General features: G+C 37.1%; 1 protein-coding gene across 1 annotated transcript in view; it reads right to left on the reverse strand.

Annotated features, from left to right (window-relative positions):
- Window positions 1-18,129, reverse strand: part of ush1c (Usher syndrome 1C) — a 33,101-nt gene that overhangs the window by 13,451 nt on the left and 1,521 nt on the right. The window contains exons 2-20 of the mRNA XM_089127757.1: window positions 14,419-14,486; window positions 12,533-12,676; window positions 11,161-11,299; window positions 10,613-10,721; window positions 10,328-10,352; window positions 10,178-10,235; window positions 8,844-8,947; window positions 8,599-8,683; window positions 8,435-8,494; window positions 8,298-8,354; window positions 7,820-7,962; window positions 5,683-5,748; window positions 5,143-5,288; window positions 4,649-4,698; window positions 4,352-4,516; window positions 3,169-3,285; window positions 2,448-3,070; window position 1,858; window positions 231-284 (exon numbers count right to left, since the gene is read on the reverse strand). Of these exons, the coding sequence (XP_088983883.1) occupies window positions 231-284; window position 1,858; window positions 2,448-3,070; window positions 3,169-3,285; window positions 4,352-4,516; window positions 4,649-4,698; window positions 5,143-5,288; window positions 5,683-5,748; window positions 7,820-7,962; window positions 8,298-8,354; window positions 8,435-8,494; window positions 8,599-8,683; window positions 8,844-8,947; window positions 10,178-10,235; window positions 10,328-10,352; window positions 10,613-10,721; window positions 11,161-11,299; window positions 12,533-12,676; window positions 14,419-14,486 (2,214 nt within the window). The remainder of the gene's footprint in view (window positions 1-230; window positions 285-1,857; window positions 1,859-2,447; window positions 3,071-3,168; window positions 3,286-4,351; window positions 4,517-4,648; window positions 4,699-5,142; window positions 5,289-5,682; window positions 5,749-7,819; window positions 7,963-8,297; window positions 8,355-8,434; window positions 8,495-8,598; window positions 8,684-8,843; window positions 8,948-10,177; window positions 10,236-10,327; window positions 10,353-10,612; window positions 10,722-11,160; window positions 11,300-12,532; window positions 12,677-14,418; window positions 14,487-18,129) is intronic.

The raw sequence follows: 18,129 nt of genomic DNA on the forward strand, positions 1-18,129 counted from the left end.
TCAAAAAATGAGGCAACTATATTTGTTTCGAAATGGTGTTGAAATATTAAGAGCAGGAAAACAGAGTAATCTATTGAAACATCTAAGCACAAAGAACTGTTGAAAAAGAGAAGCTGGTTTGCTTTTAGCTTACATTAGATTTGTTGGACAAGGGTGGTAAGTCTGATATGTGCTAAAAATGGTGCGGAAGGCCCAGTGCAGCATGTTTCATTTACAAACTAAGGACTCACCAGTGGATTATTAGAGGTGGATATCCTGCTAGCATGAGATGTGTTTCTCATCACCTGGACCACAAGGATAAGGTTTTCAACAGTCCAAAAAAAATAGAAATCACACATACTGCAAAGTCGTCAAACCAAACAACATGCTTTTCACCCCAAATGATGATATGCATCCTAACAAACATCTTTAATAAGAAATTAAAAGTGGGTATTCACATCTGCAAAACAACAAACTCAAGGGCATGCATGTATGACATAATTGGAGGGTAAAAAAATCAATTAATAAAAAATAAAAATCAATAAATTTGGATTCTAAACAGAGCCAGATCAATATATCGGCCGGCCGATATTATCGGCTGATATTAGGCATTTTCTAAAATATCTGTGACCGATAAATGAATATTTAAAAACTATGAAAATAAAAAAATAAAAATGGACGAAACACGCTTCAATCATCTCTCCTTGGCCTGTTATATTGAAAATGTATGTTTTACAATTTGCAGTATGACGTTATCTATTGCTAAATTATGGCTCATCATAGACTATCTAACCACAAAGCTAGCTAATGCCACTATCATCAGTGGAAGACCGCTAACGTTAACATTGGAAGCTTGGAAACCACAATTAAGCCATTAAACCACTGCCTAAATAAAGTAATGATTACTGTATTTTTAACTAGCATATCTGTAGTTACAGTCCCTGCATTGTAAAATGTAAGTAAGACCTGCCAGGAGTGAACATTTAGACATAGAGAAAAAGTATCAAACGTATCTTGTGCAGAAAAGTTAGCTTTTCTTTTACACGTGTGTGAAATCCAACAATTTTTAATACAAAAAAAATAATAATCGGCCGATATATCGGTATATCGGATTTTAAAACCCAAAAATATTTGTATCGGCCTTCAAAATCCTTTATCGGTCGGGCTCTAATTCTAAATTTAAATTTAAGTCTAAAGGCCATTGCACACCGAGTCCGAAATTCGCATCCGAAATTTTCGCACGTTAAAAAAAAAATTCGACCTCACGTTATGTCAGTCACGCTTGCACACCGCCTCCGAAACTTTCGTCCGTCATAAAATTAATCGGATCGGGTTCGATTTTCTGCGTTTTTCGCATCCAGAGCCAGCATTTTGAGAGGTCTTTTGACAATTCAGGGCCGGGGGGAGCTCGTCCTCAAATCATTGCACATGTGCGCCGTGCTTTCAGTTTCGGTTTTCAATTCGATCAAGTGTTTATGTTCTCTTCTCTTCTCTATATTCGATTATGAAATTAATAAACCTCCCCTTTAAATCAGATTGAAATTTAGGATCGAATAAGGTGTGATTGAGCAGCCTATTCGATAACTAATGTATTATTTGGGCACAATATACACAATAACAGCCTAGCTGTTCTGTCTGCCCAGCGCTTCCACCGGGCCGCGCGCGGGTGTGTGTTTGTACGTCCGTGTGTGTGTCCATACCTGGTCCATTTCAGACACACTATCAGTCTCCGTTCAGAATCGATTGGTTCACGGAAATTGGTGGTCTTGTTTTTAATATGTGGCTCCAGAATCGCTAGCAAAGCATCAAACTGTCCCACTGACATTCTGAGGTAAATTTTGAATCGCTCAGGATAAATTCGCAACTCTGATAAGGAACTCTCCTTCCTCTCGGCGCAATTTCAGGATTGGATGGACGCAATATTTTCTCCTTCTTCCCTTTTCAATAAGAGAGAGGGCAAAAATCATCCTCACTGCTTGACGAATCCATTTGGTATTTTTGCGTTTTTTCCCGCAAAGGTTTAAGAAATACGCAACGGACTCGGTGTGCAAGGTTTCTATGCGTGACGAATTTTTAAGCTGACGAACACGAAAATACGCATACGAATATTTCGTGCTCGGTGTGCAATGGCCTTAAGTCTAAATTCTTTAGGGTGACTGTACAACGTCACCTATAAGCATGTACAGCTTGCTGCCAGCAACATCTTAATTTCTAAAACGATTGGAAAATCAAACAGAATTACCACTGCTGTCACAGCTTTCATTACACCAGGTTTACTTCTCTATGGGTTTTTGCTCAGTTACAGACTTCAGTGAAGATAGTAATACTATGCATCATGGAATCAATTTGGAATCAAATTGGAATGAATTGCGATGCGATTAAAAATTCCCACTCCTATATGCCATACATTATCAATTCTCACACTGCTAAAAATGTTAACTATGCTAACCGTCAAGTTGCGGTCAAACTTCGGGCTGGGTGGGCGTGAGAGATCACCGGGGATGTTGGAGTAGAAGCCCCCTCTCTGTCGGTAACCATTGTCCCCAAACCTGCTCCCTTGTTCGGATAAGCTTGGGGAGCGAGGATAGTTGGATGACCCTGCATGGTACTTGTCTTCCATGTGCATGGGTGGAGGGGGTGGCGGAGGAGGAGGCGGAGGGGGAGGGGGAGGAGGTGGTGGGGGAGAGGGAGGTGGCTGAGATGAGGACATACCCCTTGAAGAGAACAGTGGGGAAGGAGGGGGTTGCCGACTTTGACCCATTGAGGAAGAGGGTACCCAAGTGGCTGGTGGGGAAGGTGGGCGTTGAGGGGATGGTCTGGAACTTGGTTGCATTTGGTGCTGTGTTCTTGGAGATGGAGGGCGATAGTTGGATGTCTGGTAAAGTCGGGGTGAGGGTGGAGGGCGTGGTAAGGGAGGTGGAGCTTGGTTGGATGTTGGGGGAGTTGGGGCTAGTCTTTTCAAAGGCTGCCTTAGACTTTGGTCCACATCATCTAAGTTTATGTCATCAAGGTCAGTAGTGGCCAATGTCAAGCCTCCTGGGAACCTTCGCCTGGTGGGACCAGTCGAGGCAGGAGAACGGGTTGGAGACATCTAGAGGTACACTTTAATTGCTTAGAACTCTGAACTAACAAACTATGGACTAGAAGACTTAACACACATTAGGATACTTGAGTGAAACAGGACTTTACCTCTGGGGACTCATTTTCAACTGAGGAGATTTGCTCTAGTCGGGTTTGACAGAGCCTTTCCACCCAATGCTGCACCTTTTCCGACTCTTCCAGATCTTCCCTCTCAGTTTCTGACACCTAGTTGAATTGGTAAAGCCACACCCAAAGATGGAGACTTTGATAAACTAATGAGAATATGGTGGACTGCCATTGGCAAAGGTACAATAGTGCTAAATTTAACTTAGTCTCTGTTCAAATGGGTACATTTGACCAATCAATGACAGTCAGAGGGCCAATGGCCAGGAAGACAGAATCATTTACACACATTATATTGGGACAACAATTAAAGGAGAACTCCGGCGCAAAATGAACCTTTGGTCTAATAAAACATTGGTACCTAGTAAACCGTTCTCTGAAATTTGTTTTCATGATAATCGAATCTAAAGAGTTTAATCTCTAAAAACTGTTTAGCGTATAACGCTAGTAATGGGGGCATTTACTAAGTAAAAAAGAAATCGCTAGTTTATACCACTAACAAGGCTCAAAATAGCCCCACACTAACACAGTAACATAATGAGGGTCCATACATGCAAAACGAAGCATTGAGAACTTTGTAAGTGTACAGACCGTTTGATAAGAAGATACTTTATGAAGACAGCTCACTTCATGTATACAGGCAGGAGCCATCTTGGAAAACAGACTCGATAAGTCGAACCACGAACGCCGTTCATACAGATCAGAAGTTCGCTGAACTTCATACAGTTCAGATCACTCAGCACGTCGTTCGTGGTTCGACTTGTCGTGACTGTTTTCCAAGATGGCTGCTGCCTGTATACGCGAAGTGAACTGTCTTTTAAAGTATCTTCTAATTAAACGGTCTGTACACTTCTAAAGTTCTCAATGCTTCGTTTTGCATGTATGGACCCTCATTATGTTACTGTGTTAGTGTGGGGCTATTTTGAGTCTTGTTAGTGGTATAAACTAGCGATTTCTTTTTACTTAGTAAATGCCCCCATATACTAGCATTATACGCTAAACAGTTTTTAGAGATAAAACTCTTTACATTCGATTATCATGAAAACAAATCTCAGAGAACGGTGGACTAGGTACCGATGTTTTTTTAGACCAAAGGTTCATTTTGCGCCGGAGTTCTCCTTTAAAGTCAGCAAACCCTACTGTAACCTCACTAGACTAACTCTGATACCTCTTGCAGAAGTCTGCTTATTTTCATCTGCTTCTCTCGCTCAAGAACCTCTTCCTTCTCCTTGGCAAGTTTCAGCTCAAACTCCATCTCTTTCTTGTTCTTTTTCTCGGCTGGAAGAGTGTCAGTCTTGGACATCTTCTTCTTCTTTTTGGTCTCTTTTCCTTTCTAAATATCCAAAGTGATTTGAGAACAGCTGGTGGACTTTTCACCAATGCCAACCAAACTATCATGCATATCTCCAAGATGAACAACACATTCCATAGTTCTAGGACAACAAGCTTGCAGCACACAATGTACCTTTTTGAGTGTAGGCAACTTTCCTTCGTAACGGTAAAACCAACCGAACGCTAAGATAGCAAGAATGATACATTAGTGTCATGCAAAAACTCACTTCATCCAAAAGCTACCAAGAGATCCAACCAAACAAGACGAGTATAGTCTACGTGCAGTTGAAGTGTCTTAAAAAAGGGGGAGTTTGTCAAAGAATGCCATATGAATACTTCACTTACTTCTCCGCTCTCTTCTTCATAGGAATCAGCAGCTGATGGAACCAGGAAGTGACAGACACGGCACAACAGAAAGGCAAATAGACGGAAAGACAAAGAGCACACAAAGAGAGATGATGCATCCAACATAAATGCACATCCGTTCATGCAGAGGAGGAAGGAGTAATGGTGCATTATGTGTACCGTTTGCTAACTCACTTGTTTATTATTAAGAGAATAGCGTAGTTTTACTGAGGGAATTCCAAGTTCATGCACTAGAGAAGTTTTATAGTGCTGTCAACTTACTGGAGGTTTTGGGTTTGGGTGAAGGTGTGCGGCGTGTGGGTGGTTGGGGCGAGGAAGAAGGGGAGGGGGAATGAGATTTGGATTTTTCTTTGGAGCCCCAATCTTCTTCCCACTCTTTGTGGTGCTTACTTTCCGATGCTTCAATTCTGTCACACACACGACACAAATATTAAATGGGCATCTATTCAGACAAGCCTGCTAAATCATTTCTGAGTTGATATATATTTGTTAGGAACATCAACACAATCAACACAAATGTCAAGAAGTTGACCCCTTTGCACTAAACATTACATTTTGTTTGTCATATTTCTTTATTTTTCAAATTCATGATCACATATATAATTTGAACACATTTTACTGGACAAAAAAAACATTGGTTGTGAAAATTAGAAGTCACTTAGGACATACGGAACCGAATGTACTTCCATCTCTCATTATATTGCTTTCATCAACATTGATTTTGCTCTACTCTGACATCTAAGGTCTGCTTTCTTTGAAGAAATTTTTGCTTGGCATCATTATACATGTGTTTTGTGTTACCTCTCCATCTCTTTGCGATGGCGTTCTTCTTCCTCCGCAGTCTTCTGTGATATCTCCATCTTTCTCCTGCAAAATATTGCATATATAAAACAATAAATTCGATAATAACTCATTTATTTAGTTAATATAGTCTTTAAAGTGAAGACAAATTTTCAGCAGTGGTAATGATTCATCAGATTCCCAAAAAGAAACAGATAAAGAATGATTATTGTGAATAATAAAGAAGTATTTAAGTACAAGTGAATATTTATTTTTCTTTTAACCACAAGAGAACACTACCTAAAATGTTTATCATAAAGATACAGTTAAAGAAAAACTGCATAAATGTGTTAAAAAGTAGAATTTAACTGCTTTTAGTTAAGAATTTTGTTGCGAAAATGTTTCATAGGTTCTTTGACGTTCTTGTACATTGTAATGTCTAGAATCCTAATTGTTTTATATGAGAATGTGAGGTAATATCAAGGTTTACACATGACAGTCTGTGATTTGAATCAAAATTTGACCAATTCTTTATCTCTTAAGTGTCACGGGCCCACCGGTGGGCCCAAATCCAAAACATTTTAAAAAATAGTATTATCCTATACTAAACCTAAACTAATAATTTGAAAGCTTACAATCACTAGTTTCTACGGAGGCATATTGCATTCACTTGAAGAAAAAAAAAATCTACTCTGTTTTTCTGAATCAACGAGTTAATTTTTCATGAGAAAAAAAATTGCTCTGTTTTTCTGAATTAATGAGTTAATTTTTCATGAGTAAAAAAGTTTTTGCTCTGTTTTTCTGAATTAACGAGTTATTTTTCATGGAATTTTTTTTTGCTGTGTTTTTCTGAATTAATGAGTTAATTTTTCATGAGAAAAAAAATATTTTCCTCTGTTTTTCTGAATTAACGAGTTAATTTTTCATGATTTTTTTTTTTTTTTTTTGCTTTGTTTTTCTGAATTAACAAGTTAATTTTTCATGGAACTTTTTTTTTGCTCTGTTTTTCTGAATTAACTCGTTAATTCAGAAAAACAGAGCAAAAACTTTTTTCTCACGAAAAATTAACTCATTAATTCAGAAAAACAGAGCAAAATTTTTTTTCTCATGAAAAATTAACTCATTAATTCAGAAAAACAGAGCAAAAACTTTTTTTCTCATGAAAAATTAACTCATTAATTCAGAAAAACAGAGCAAAACATTTTTTCTCATGAAAAATTAACTCATTAATTCAGAAAAACAGAGCAAAAACTTTTTTTCTCATGAAAAATTAACTCGTTAATTCAGAAAAACAGAGTAGATTTTTTTTCTTCAAGTGAATGCAATACGCCTCCGTAAGTTTCCATATTTTGATGATTTTCAAAATTTTCCATGATTTTCAAAATAAATTACAGAGGAGCCGTAATTTATCAATTTGCAACATTTTCATACTCCTAATGTGTGTTTAGACCTTTACTTTGAAATTGTGATAAAGAAGGGTAGAAACCTCAGTTTGTTTTCATGCCAAGAGTTCAAAAGATAGCATCCATTCAATTATTTTCAAAAAAAGGTCTGAATGGTTAAGATCACTCAAAACACATATGGAAATGGAGGTGCCCTTAAATGGGCAGTAATATAGTGAAAAAGTTTGGTACTGCGCCCAAACAAAATCTCGCTGAAAGCTCATTTGTTGAGATATCAACCTAAAATTTGAAACACAAACTATTCAGATTTCGGGTTTTGATTTATTTATTTATTTATTTATTTATTTTTATTTTTATTTTTATTTTTTTGCATTTTTAGAGTCGCCCAGGTCAACTTTTTTTCTGTTTCACATTTTTAATTTATTTCACTTCTACAAAAAACTACATAAAACGAGACTAATCTTACGTCTATATTCCAAAGCATACTTGAATTACAACCATTTAAGTTCGAAATGTGCATTTTCATGTATTTTCATGTAAAAAGGGGAGTGACAGTTCAGAGGTTAATTTTGCTGTAGCTATTTGGCATATGGTGTGTGGCCTATATAAGTAAACTTATGTCACAAAATGATGTTATCTCAAGTTATATCCTGCAAGAGCCATCCAAATGTTCTTTTACATTCGTTTGCATGTAAAAGAATACAGTGTGAATAGGTAGTGTAGTGTAGTGTTCAGTTGTGTGTGTTTTCACTGACTGGCGCTCTTTCTCCTGCTGTTCTTTGATGATTTTGTTGGTCTCTAATGCCATCCTCTTCTGATGCATCAGCTCCTGTCTTTCCAGCTCACGTCGAGCTTCAGCCGCCAGCCGCTCCTCATCCGTCATAAACAGCTCCCTTCCCTGAAACATTCAGTAGACAAATCAGCACTTTCTCAGAAATACACACACAAATACAATCCTATATATACTGTACAGGTCACAATGCTTCAAGCACAAGTTATTACTGTTATATGTTACAGTAATCCTATACGTATATCAAGCATAATTCACATACATTTACCAACTAAAATACCAGTTTCACAAAAAAGACAAATGCACCAATAAATAACACAGAGGTTAACAGGGTGATACAAACAACATCTCCACAATGTATTAATTACACCATGTATTACATGTCAATTTCCACACAGCTGAGCGAGATAGTATTCAAGATGTTCTGATGGCAGTGAACTTACAGCTCCAGTGAGGACAGTAATAGTTAGACTCCTGCTGCTCTTTAACACTCGCACTGCCTGAAAACACACACATTAGCAGTTTAAATACGCAGAGAGGTTCTTAATTAATCGGTTGACTTTTTCAAGCTCCTGCTTACCTCTTGATGACTCAGGTTGGTGAATTCCACCCCATTGACCTCCACAATCTGGTCGCCAATCTACAAGCCACACAAAAACACACACACACACGTGTGTTACTGCAGTTGAATCAAACAGCAATGCTCCATTACTGCAGTTTAATCTAGGAATGAAATGAAATGACCTGTAAGCCCACTTCAGCAGAGAGTGAACCCGGCTTCACGTTGCTCACGTAGATGCCTGGTTTCTGTGTCGGTCCACTCGATATGCTACAACAGAGAGTATTTCTTTGTCATAAGGTGTTGCATTACATTTATAATAAGTTCAGTATGACAATATGCACCAATAAACCTTAAATTTTTTTGTAAATTATTTTCAATGTAATTCAACTGTATATGTGTGGTAGAATCAGTTCAGTTTCTTCCTCACCTGATTCCCATGCCTTTGGTTCCCACCAAACTGAGGAATACTTTTTTTTCCTTGATCTCTTTTCCTCCAATTGAGGTCAAGCCAGCAATACTGGTCTTCCTCTCCTGGTAGGGAACAGTCAGAAAAAAAAACATCAAGCTTTTTTGGGCCATATACAGTAGTATGAGCAAAAAAATGCTTGGATTTGGTGCTCTTTCTGATATTTATATGGCCAATTTATAGGCAGTTGTCACTCTATATCTCCCAATAATATATCTTAGTGAGAACATACTTTGTGTAGTTTTTTCTGTGGTTACATACTGAATATCAAAACATTACAATGCAAACACAATGATGATTGAGAGACGAACAAATCAACATTACTCAAAAGTATCATATTTGATATCACAATTCACCAAAAATGATGTATGGGTAGTCAAATAAACCGAAGTTGCCTCAGTCCAGTAAGTGTTCATCTTGAAATATTACTAAAAATATAAAAGTTGCGTTAACTTTATAAAATGTCAAATTTAACAGCGTTTACCATGAACTGAAGGGGTACGTTTTTAGAATGATACTAAAAGGCCCTTTACTTAAAGGAGTAGTTCACTTTTAAAAAAACTTTTGCTGATAATTTACTCACCCCCATGTCATCCAAGATGTCCATGTCTTTCTTTCTTCAGTCGAAAAGAAATTAAGGTTTTTGATGAAAACATTCCAGGATTTTCTCATATAATGGACTTCAATGGGAACCAAACGGTTCAAGGTCCAAATGAGAGTTTCAGTGCAGCTTCAAAGGGCTTTAAACGATTTCAGACGATGAATAAGGGTCTTATCTAGCGAAACGATCGCTCATTTAAAAAAAAAAAAAAAAAGTTTAAGTTTTATAAGCACAAATGCTCGCCCTGCTCTGTTCTGTGAAGAGCGTTCGTGACTCTCCTGTTCAAACAAATCTTTTTTCGACTCATGACTCGAAGGGTCCTAGACAAGACACTTATTCATCGTCTGGTGTCGTTTGAAGCCCTTTGAAGCTGCACTGAAACTCTCATTTGGACCTTGAACCGTTTGGTTACCAATGGAGTCCATTATATGGAGAAAATTCTGGAATATTTTCATCAAAAACCTTAATTTCTTTTCAACTGAAGGAAGAAAGATGTGGACATCTTGGATGATATGGGGGTGAGTAAATTAGCAGCAAAAGTGTTTTTAAAAGTAAACTACTTCTTTAAAAAGATATGTATAAAGACTATATATAACAGGTTTACAGGAAACTTTTGATTTAGAGGCTTTGGAAATTTGCGTATCAAATACGACACAGCTTTATAATGTTAAAACATGGAGAAGGAAAATCTTACCCCTGACTCAGACACAAACTGATCCACAAACTGCCACTTCAGAGGCTCATCAGTGGAGCTGATTGGGACAATAATATTATAACAATATTATTATTTAAAAAAAAAAAAGCAAATGAAAGTGTTATGAAGTGAATGATCACACCAAGATACCTCTTGAGAGGAATCATTCCCACATCTGTAAATAAAGAGTCACAATGGGGATAATCAAACACACGTCAATAAATAGATACAAATAGTCAATAAACGACATAATTAGCTAGTGGCAATCCCAATAATGAACTCTTCTGAAGGAAGATACTGTTTCATTAATTGATCGACTGTTACATCAATCACCATTCAACTGTGAGTGAATCACTGTGACTGACAGCTAAATCAATGTATTAACCCCAGCAAAATAGAAGACATATATCTGTATATAGAAATGAAAAATCTTACGGCGGACTTTCAGAGAGACAGTCTTCTTGGTCTTGATGAGGTTAATAACCTCCTCGTGAATGCAGGAGGAGATGGAGTAGCCATTGATGCGCACAATCTCATCGCCGACCTGAAGAAGACACAACCACATTAATATTACTTTAAAAATGCTAATGTAATCCTTTTAATTATACCAGAATAACTGGAATAAAGGTAGCACTTTGTACTATAAACACATGGCTTGCACTTGATTGGCATTTATCTACAGGATAAACATTGATTATGGAGATTATAGAGGGCAATAACTGTGTTTGGGAGCAGAAGACAGGAGACATTTAAGGTTTGTTGCTCCCTCTAGTGGAGAGAAGGTACACTGATCATGACGGTCAGCCCATGTAAAATACACACAACTGTTTGAAATTAAATATTTCTTGTTGTCAGATATTTAATATAAGGCAAGAGAGTGTATGTTTAGGGTCCAAATATGTTCAGTATGCTCATATTATAAAAGTATGCTGTATAAAAACAGCCACATAGCCAGGTATCGCGTATTTTGTGGATTTTTGTACCTGCAGGCCGACATTTCCTGCTTGTCCATCTTTGACTATCTGTGATATGAAGAGCCCAGAGCCGAACTCCAGCCCCCCTCGAACACTCAAACCTAGACCCTCGGGGTGTGTGCGGTCCAGGCGGACTTCCTTCAACTTCCTGCTCATAACACAAGTGGACAAAATAGTGGCATCTAAAAATCAGTATCAAGTGATATTTAGGGAAATGTATTATGTTCCACAAATTGAAATAATATTGTAATTATAAAGGAAAACTTTGTCAAGACACATTTTAATGTCTTTACAATACATACAAACTCAGGACACATGAAGCACACACAATTTTAAAATATTTTTTAAACTATTTAGCAGGAAATAAATCAATAATCCCGATTTTTAAAAAATAAAAATCCCCCCAAATTAAAACCAATACCACATAGCATAAAGTATCATATGGTAGCATAAAGACCATAAAGACTTATAATATAATATATAAAATATTGTATATTAAGTAATATTAATATATGAGGGTATTATTAATAATAATACACTTTTATTAATATTTTATTATTTATTTACTTAATAAAAGTAATAAAGTTTGTATTTCTGTATATTTAGGGCTGTCAAAAGATTAATCGTGATTAATTACATCCAAAATAAAAGTTTGTGTTTACATAATATATGTGGGTGCACTGTGTATAATTATATTAATGTATATATATATTTTTTTTCATGTATATACTCTATATAGATTTATATATAATTTATATTATATATAAATATTATATATATAATATATCATATATGAATATACACACAAACACTTTTTGCCACACCTGCCAAAGACCAGTGACTTAAGAAAATGTAATTTATTATTTATTTAATTTCATAAAAATGTTACTCACCAAAGCATTGCTTGGTGTTGGCGAGTGTCAGTGTGTGTTTGAGTGTTGTTTAGGGGTTTAAATAAATACACTTAATTATTTTATTCCCCCCAAAATACCTAAATCAATACCACAATAAAAAGAAAGATATTTTTAAGTATATATTAATATAATATAATGTAATATAATACGTTTATTCTCTTTTCTCTGAGAAAGGCCCAGCAAGAGGAAACAGAATCCAGTTCATTGCGGTCGTATTAGCGCTGTGCATCAGACACGGCTGAATAAGCTTCTTCTCTCTGTGCTCATAACCACGTCTGACCGAGCATGAGGGAAAACAATGACTCTCTTTGGAGACGAGAGCATTGGCTGTCCCTCTACCTCCTCCTCTGATTTCCAATGCACTCATTCTCTCTGTCTTTATTGCCTTCTCTGTTATTCATGCAGAGAAAGATCAGCCCTGTTTTTAACACGTCATCATCCTCTATATTCCTCGTTTGCTCTCTCACCTGGATCTCTTGGGCGTGAGCTGGTCGTACTGCACCTGGTGCTTCAGAGGAATCAGGGGTCGGATGGCATCGAACAGAGGAAGGCGTTTGGGCTCGTTTATCACCAGTTTCAGGTCACCGACCAGGACAGGCAGCTCCATGGATCTAAAGGGCAGAGCAGAGCCATTTAAACAGGACCTGATTGAGAACATGCACACAGGAAAGCTAAAGCGCAAATAGTTTGTGTTTATGATATGGATAATATAGATTGATACTCGAATCATTATTCAATCTTTTGTATCATAGGTTTAAAGTTAATCAGAAATTGCAAAAATAATGACTGTTGTCATACATGTTTCCCCCAACCCCCCCCCCCCCTTTTTTTAATCGAATTACATGAAATTAAATGCGATTTAAATATTACTTTAATGTCAATTAAAGGGATAGTTCACTTTGAAATTATTTTTTGGTATGTTTTAGCTTACCTCAAGGGCATCCAAGATGTAGGTGTCTTTGTTTCCGCAGTATTTTCAAACCGTTCTTGTCTGTCAGTCATATAATGGAGGTCTATGGTCACCACCTCAAAGAGCATGCACAGAGAAGTCCAAATTAAACATGATTTAATGACTCCTAAATGTAAGTACACATTGATGGCCTAAGACACAAAACAAACGGTTTGTGTGAGAAAATGAACAGTATTTATATCGTTTTTACCTCTTGTAACCACCGCAGCAAAGTGCCTGCGCCCTCAGATCACTGTGGTTACAAGAGGTAAAAACGATATAAATACTGTTCGTTTTCTCACACAAACCGCTCGTTTCGTGTCTCAGGCCATCAATGTTTACTTACATTCACGAGTCATTAAATCATGTTTAATTTGGACTTCTCATTGCATGCTCTTTCAGGTGGTGACCATAGACCTCCATTATATGACTGACAGACAAGAACGGTTAGACCTAAAAATATCCCAATAGAAAAATACTGTGAAAACAAAGACACCTACATCTTGGATGCCCTTGAGGTAAGATAAAAGTGAACTATCCCTTTAAGAATCTTTTACCACCAGTTCTCATTGACTGCAAAATACAGCCTCATTCTCATTACTCTATTATTAAAAAAAATATATATAAATATATAAATGGAGTTTGAAACATATATATAAATATGTAAATGGAGTTTGAAATACCTTTGAAACAATATTCATTTAAATCATAAAAATGCTTTGTAAAATTGTATGTTTTCCTTTTATATCCTGGCACAGAAACCTATTCTGATTTGTTGCTTGTTGAGGAAAATGACACGTTACACCCACATAAAATCAGCTTATGAATTTAGAGGCAGCCTCTCTATGAATCATTGATATTTCACTCCTGACTCAGATATCAGAGACAAAGGGGCGTCAGAGAATGGCTGCAGCGACAACAGTGGAAATGATCTGATCCAAGTTACTTTTCCATCGGATTAAGCCTCTTATTTCTGTCCAGCGGAGCAATGACGTGTTGATTTACACACCAGATCACAAATAAACACCTAAGGGAATACAATTCCTATAATTGCACACAGATAAACAGACACCGAATATGTCTGTCCTTTTGAATGTGCAGATTGACAGCACCACTGATGGAAAATTACATTATTAATCAGCATCCAAAACTTTCCGGACCCAATGCAGCAGCAGAGATGTTTGTATGTCATTTACATTTACTTTATTGAGGAATTATGGAATATCTATAAACTGCAGGAAAAGAAAATGTTCATTTGACGTTTTCTGTGCAAAATTCACCATGTTGTCAATGCTATGCTATGGCATTCTAGATGGGTTGTTCAAATCACTAGGATTGTCAGAAGAACCCAGGGTCCTTTAATGTTACGCATTCAAAAAATGGGTAAAAAAAAACAATACTTACTGATGATACATGCGGAGAACATCATAGAGGTAGTCTTTCTCAGCTTCATTGTCGACTAGCAACTCCACCTGCACAACACAAACACACAAACCTCTGATCAGTTCATCATTAATCATCAGAAAACCAATCGCATGCACATCTTTTACCTGGTGGTGGCTAATCTGCTGGAGAAAAGTTTTGAGGAAGCGTTTTGGCCAGTCGATGATGTAACACATCTCTCTCTCACTGAGTGAGAGACTGAGACGGAAGGTCAGCGAGGGAGAGAGGTCGTGGGAGAGAAAGAGAAAGAGGAGGTGGACGAACTATTGTGTGTCTGTAAGTTAGGCCTCTCTCAGATTGGTTGGGTCTCGTGTTGTTTATGCTTGAATGGTTTAGCTGGGCCTTTTTTTTTTTCCTGTACTGTGAGTATCATTAGTTCAGATCTGCTCCACTGGACCTGTTAATGTTCCTGGGCTCAGATAAAGGGGTTTATCATGCTAGCAGTGTCACCTTACATTAGTGCGCCGCCGCGTTATTGCTAATGAAGTTCATCTAATGTGAGCTCGGCATGTTAAATGGAAAGGCCAAACTTCTTAAAGGGTTAGTTCACCCAAAAATGAAAATTAAGTCATTGATTACTCACCCCCATGCTGTTCCAACCCCGTAAGACCTTCGTTCATCTTCGGAACACAAATAAAGATATTTTTGATTTAATCTGAGAGCTCGATCAGTCCTAGATAGACTGCCTAAGGGACTGGCTCTTGACGGCCCAGAAAGTCATTAAAGAAAAGGTTTAAATAATCCATGTGCCTACAGCGGCTCAATTATAGATTTATCAAGCGACGAGACTACTTTTTGTGCGAAAAAAACATAAATAACGACTTTATTCCACTATTCCATTACTTCCTTATGGGCGCATGCGCGAGAACTGAGACGAGGACGTTCTCATTCGTCTACTTCTTGTTACCGGCTGCTCACCGCTTAGGAGTTTTACCGCCCCCTACCGTATAAGATGATGTGCTGATATAGCTGGAAGCGCAAAACTTTCTGTTTACAAGCAGAGGAAGATGCGCGCTGTACATACGCTTTTCAATTAGCGTATTTTCCGCACTATAAGGTGCACTTAAAAGCCTTTAATCTTCTCAAAAAACGACAGTGTTCCTTATAATCCGGAGCGCCTTATATATGGATCATCATCTTATACGGTAGGTGGCGGTAAAACTCCTAAGCGGTGAGCAGCCGGTAACAAGAAGTAGACGAATGAGAACGTCCTCGTCTCAGTTCTCGCGCATGCGCCCATAAGGAAGTAATGGAATAGTGGAATAAAGTCGTTATTTATGTTTTTTTTCGCACAAAAAGTAGTCTCGTCGCTTGATAAACTTATAATTGAGCCGCTGTAGGCACATGGAATATTTAAACCTTTTCTTTAATGACTTTATGGGCCGTCAAGAGCCAGTCCCTTAGGCAGTCTATGTAGGACTGATCCAGCTCTCAGATTCAATCAAAAATATCTTTATTTGTGTTCCGAAGATGAACGAAGGTCTTACGGGGTTGGAACAGCATGGGGGTGAGTAATTAATGACTTAATTTTCATTTTTGGGTGAACTAACCCTTTAAACACACACGCAGATGAATGGGTTATTTTGAAAGATTGAATGAATGAACTAAATAAATAAAAGGAGTGAACAAATGAACAAACAATCCAACAAATGCAGAAATAAATACAAGAAATGAACGAACGAATGAATGAATGTACAATCTAACATTGTGTCCACCAAAGCGTTTTTCCACGCGCCTGGCGTATGTTTTCAATTGTTTTCAATGGGAGCGCCGCGTTTTTTAAACGCCATGAGCGTAACGAGGCGCTGAGCGTTTTTTTCACGCTGAAACGCAGAGTGACCAGCATTTTTTACTGGTCGCCAGGAGTTGAAAAATTTTTAACTTTGGGTAAAACGCAGCGCAGCCAACTGTCCAATCACAGTAGAGGAGGGGCGGGACTAATACCACACCAACCAACTGTCACAACATTTTTTCTGTACAACGACATCAACCAGCAGAGCTAACCGAACAAAATGAATGAACAATATTTTTTTAGTATGAAACAAATTATCTGCGAAATCAGTTACAAGTAAACTGTGCTTCGGATATTCTGTATCATAGCAACAAAACGTCTCGACGGAGAAAACGTTGCGCTGCCAAAACGCTCTCTAGCGCCCAAGGCACGGCGTTTTCGGCAGAGCATCTGGCGTTTTCAGCTGGCTAAAAACGCTTTGAAATGCCTATTTAAAGTCAACATGAAATGGTGTTCACAACCGATTTTACGTCCATAATAAGATTCTTTAAAAAGCTAGAAGGTTTATCAGGAATTGGAAAACATGCTTGTATTTCAGTTAGTGGTAACTGTAATTGTATGACAATAATTTGTTGAATTTCTTAGTAATCTGTACTGTTTGCATGCTATGCCTTCGTTACTCAGAAAAACCTTGTAAACATTACTTGACTGGTTTGAGTACCATTTTGCTCCCCCCACAATAAATATTATATGTATAGTTTTTTAATGATTTAATTAATTGACCATTAGGCCGTGTGTCCACCAAAGTGTTTTAGCCAGCTGAAAACGCTAGACGCTCTGCTGAAGACGCCGTGCGTTGGGCGCTTGAGAGCGTTTTGGCAGAGCAGCGTTTTTTTCCGTTGAGACGTTTCGTTGCTATGATACAGAATATCCACAGCAGTTTGAATGTTGTGACAGTTGGTCGGTGTGGTATTAGTCCCGCCCCTCCTCCACTGTGATTGGACGGCTGGGTAAAAAGTGACAGTGATGAGCGCGGCGTTTTATCCAAAGTTGAACATTTTTCACTCCCTTTTTTTGCTAGGTCTTGTAAGTATAATCCCAATAACGATAGCAAATAAAATTGTAATGGTAAGATAATGGCAAAAATAGAAAAACAAAGCAATTAATTTATTCATGCCGCAATGCACTCTGGGAGTACACTTCCTCAGATCACAGACAGAATTAAGTTGACAAAACTTAAATAGATTAAGTAAGAATAACTTGATACAATTAAGTTATGCTTAATGAAATTAAGGCAACGAGTTTGCATAATAAAATTAAGTTAACTGAACAAATTGTTTTTTACAGTGAAGGAGTGAAAAAATTAACAAATAAATAAACAAATAATGGGGTTAAATAAAAGAATGAATGAGAGAATTAAAGAATAAATTAATGAATGATCATATGGAAGAATGAATAAATGGATAAAAGGAGTGGAATAAACATGCAGATGAATGGGTTATTTGAAAGAATGAATGAGTAAACTGAATAATTAAAAGGAGAGAACAAATGAACAAACAATCAAACAAATACAGAAATAAATGCATACTAGAAATGAATGAATGAACGAACGAATGAATGAAACGACTAAAGAAGTGAAAAAAGGAAGAAATAAATAAACAAATAAGCGGGTTAAAAGAATGAATGATCATATGGAATAAAAGGAGTGGAAAAAATTAACAAATAAACAAATAAGCGGGTTATGTAGAAGAATGAATGAATGAATTAAGGACTGAATGGTTATATGAAAGCTGGAATAAAATGAAAGAATTAAAAAATTAATGGATAAAATAAAATGAGTGATTAAATGAACAATCATAAATAAATAAAGAGAAACAAACAATAACTAGAATGAGAGACTGAAATAACTAACCAACTAACTAAATACATAAAATGTTTGA

The sequence above is a fragment of the Pimephales promelas genome, chromosome 25, assembly GCF_988280905.1.
Source record: "Pimephales promelas chromosome 25, fPimPro1.hap1.1, whole genome shotgun sequence".
NCBI lineage: Eukaryota > Metazoa > Chordata > Actinopteri > Cypriniformes > Leuciscidae > Pimephales > Pimephales promelas.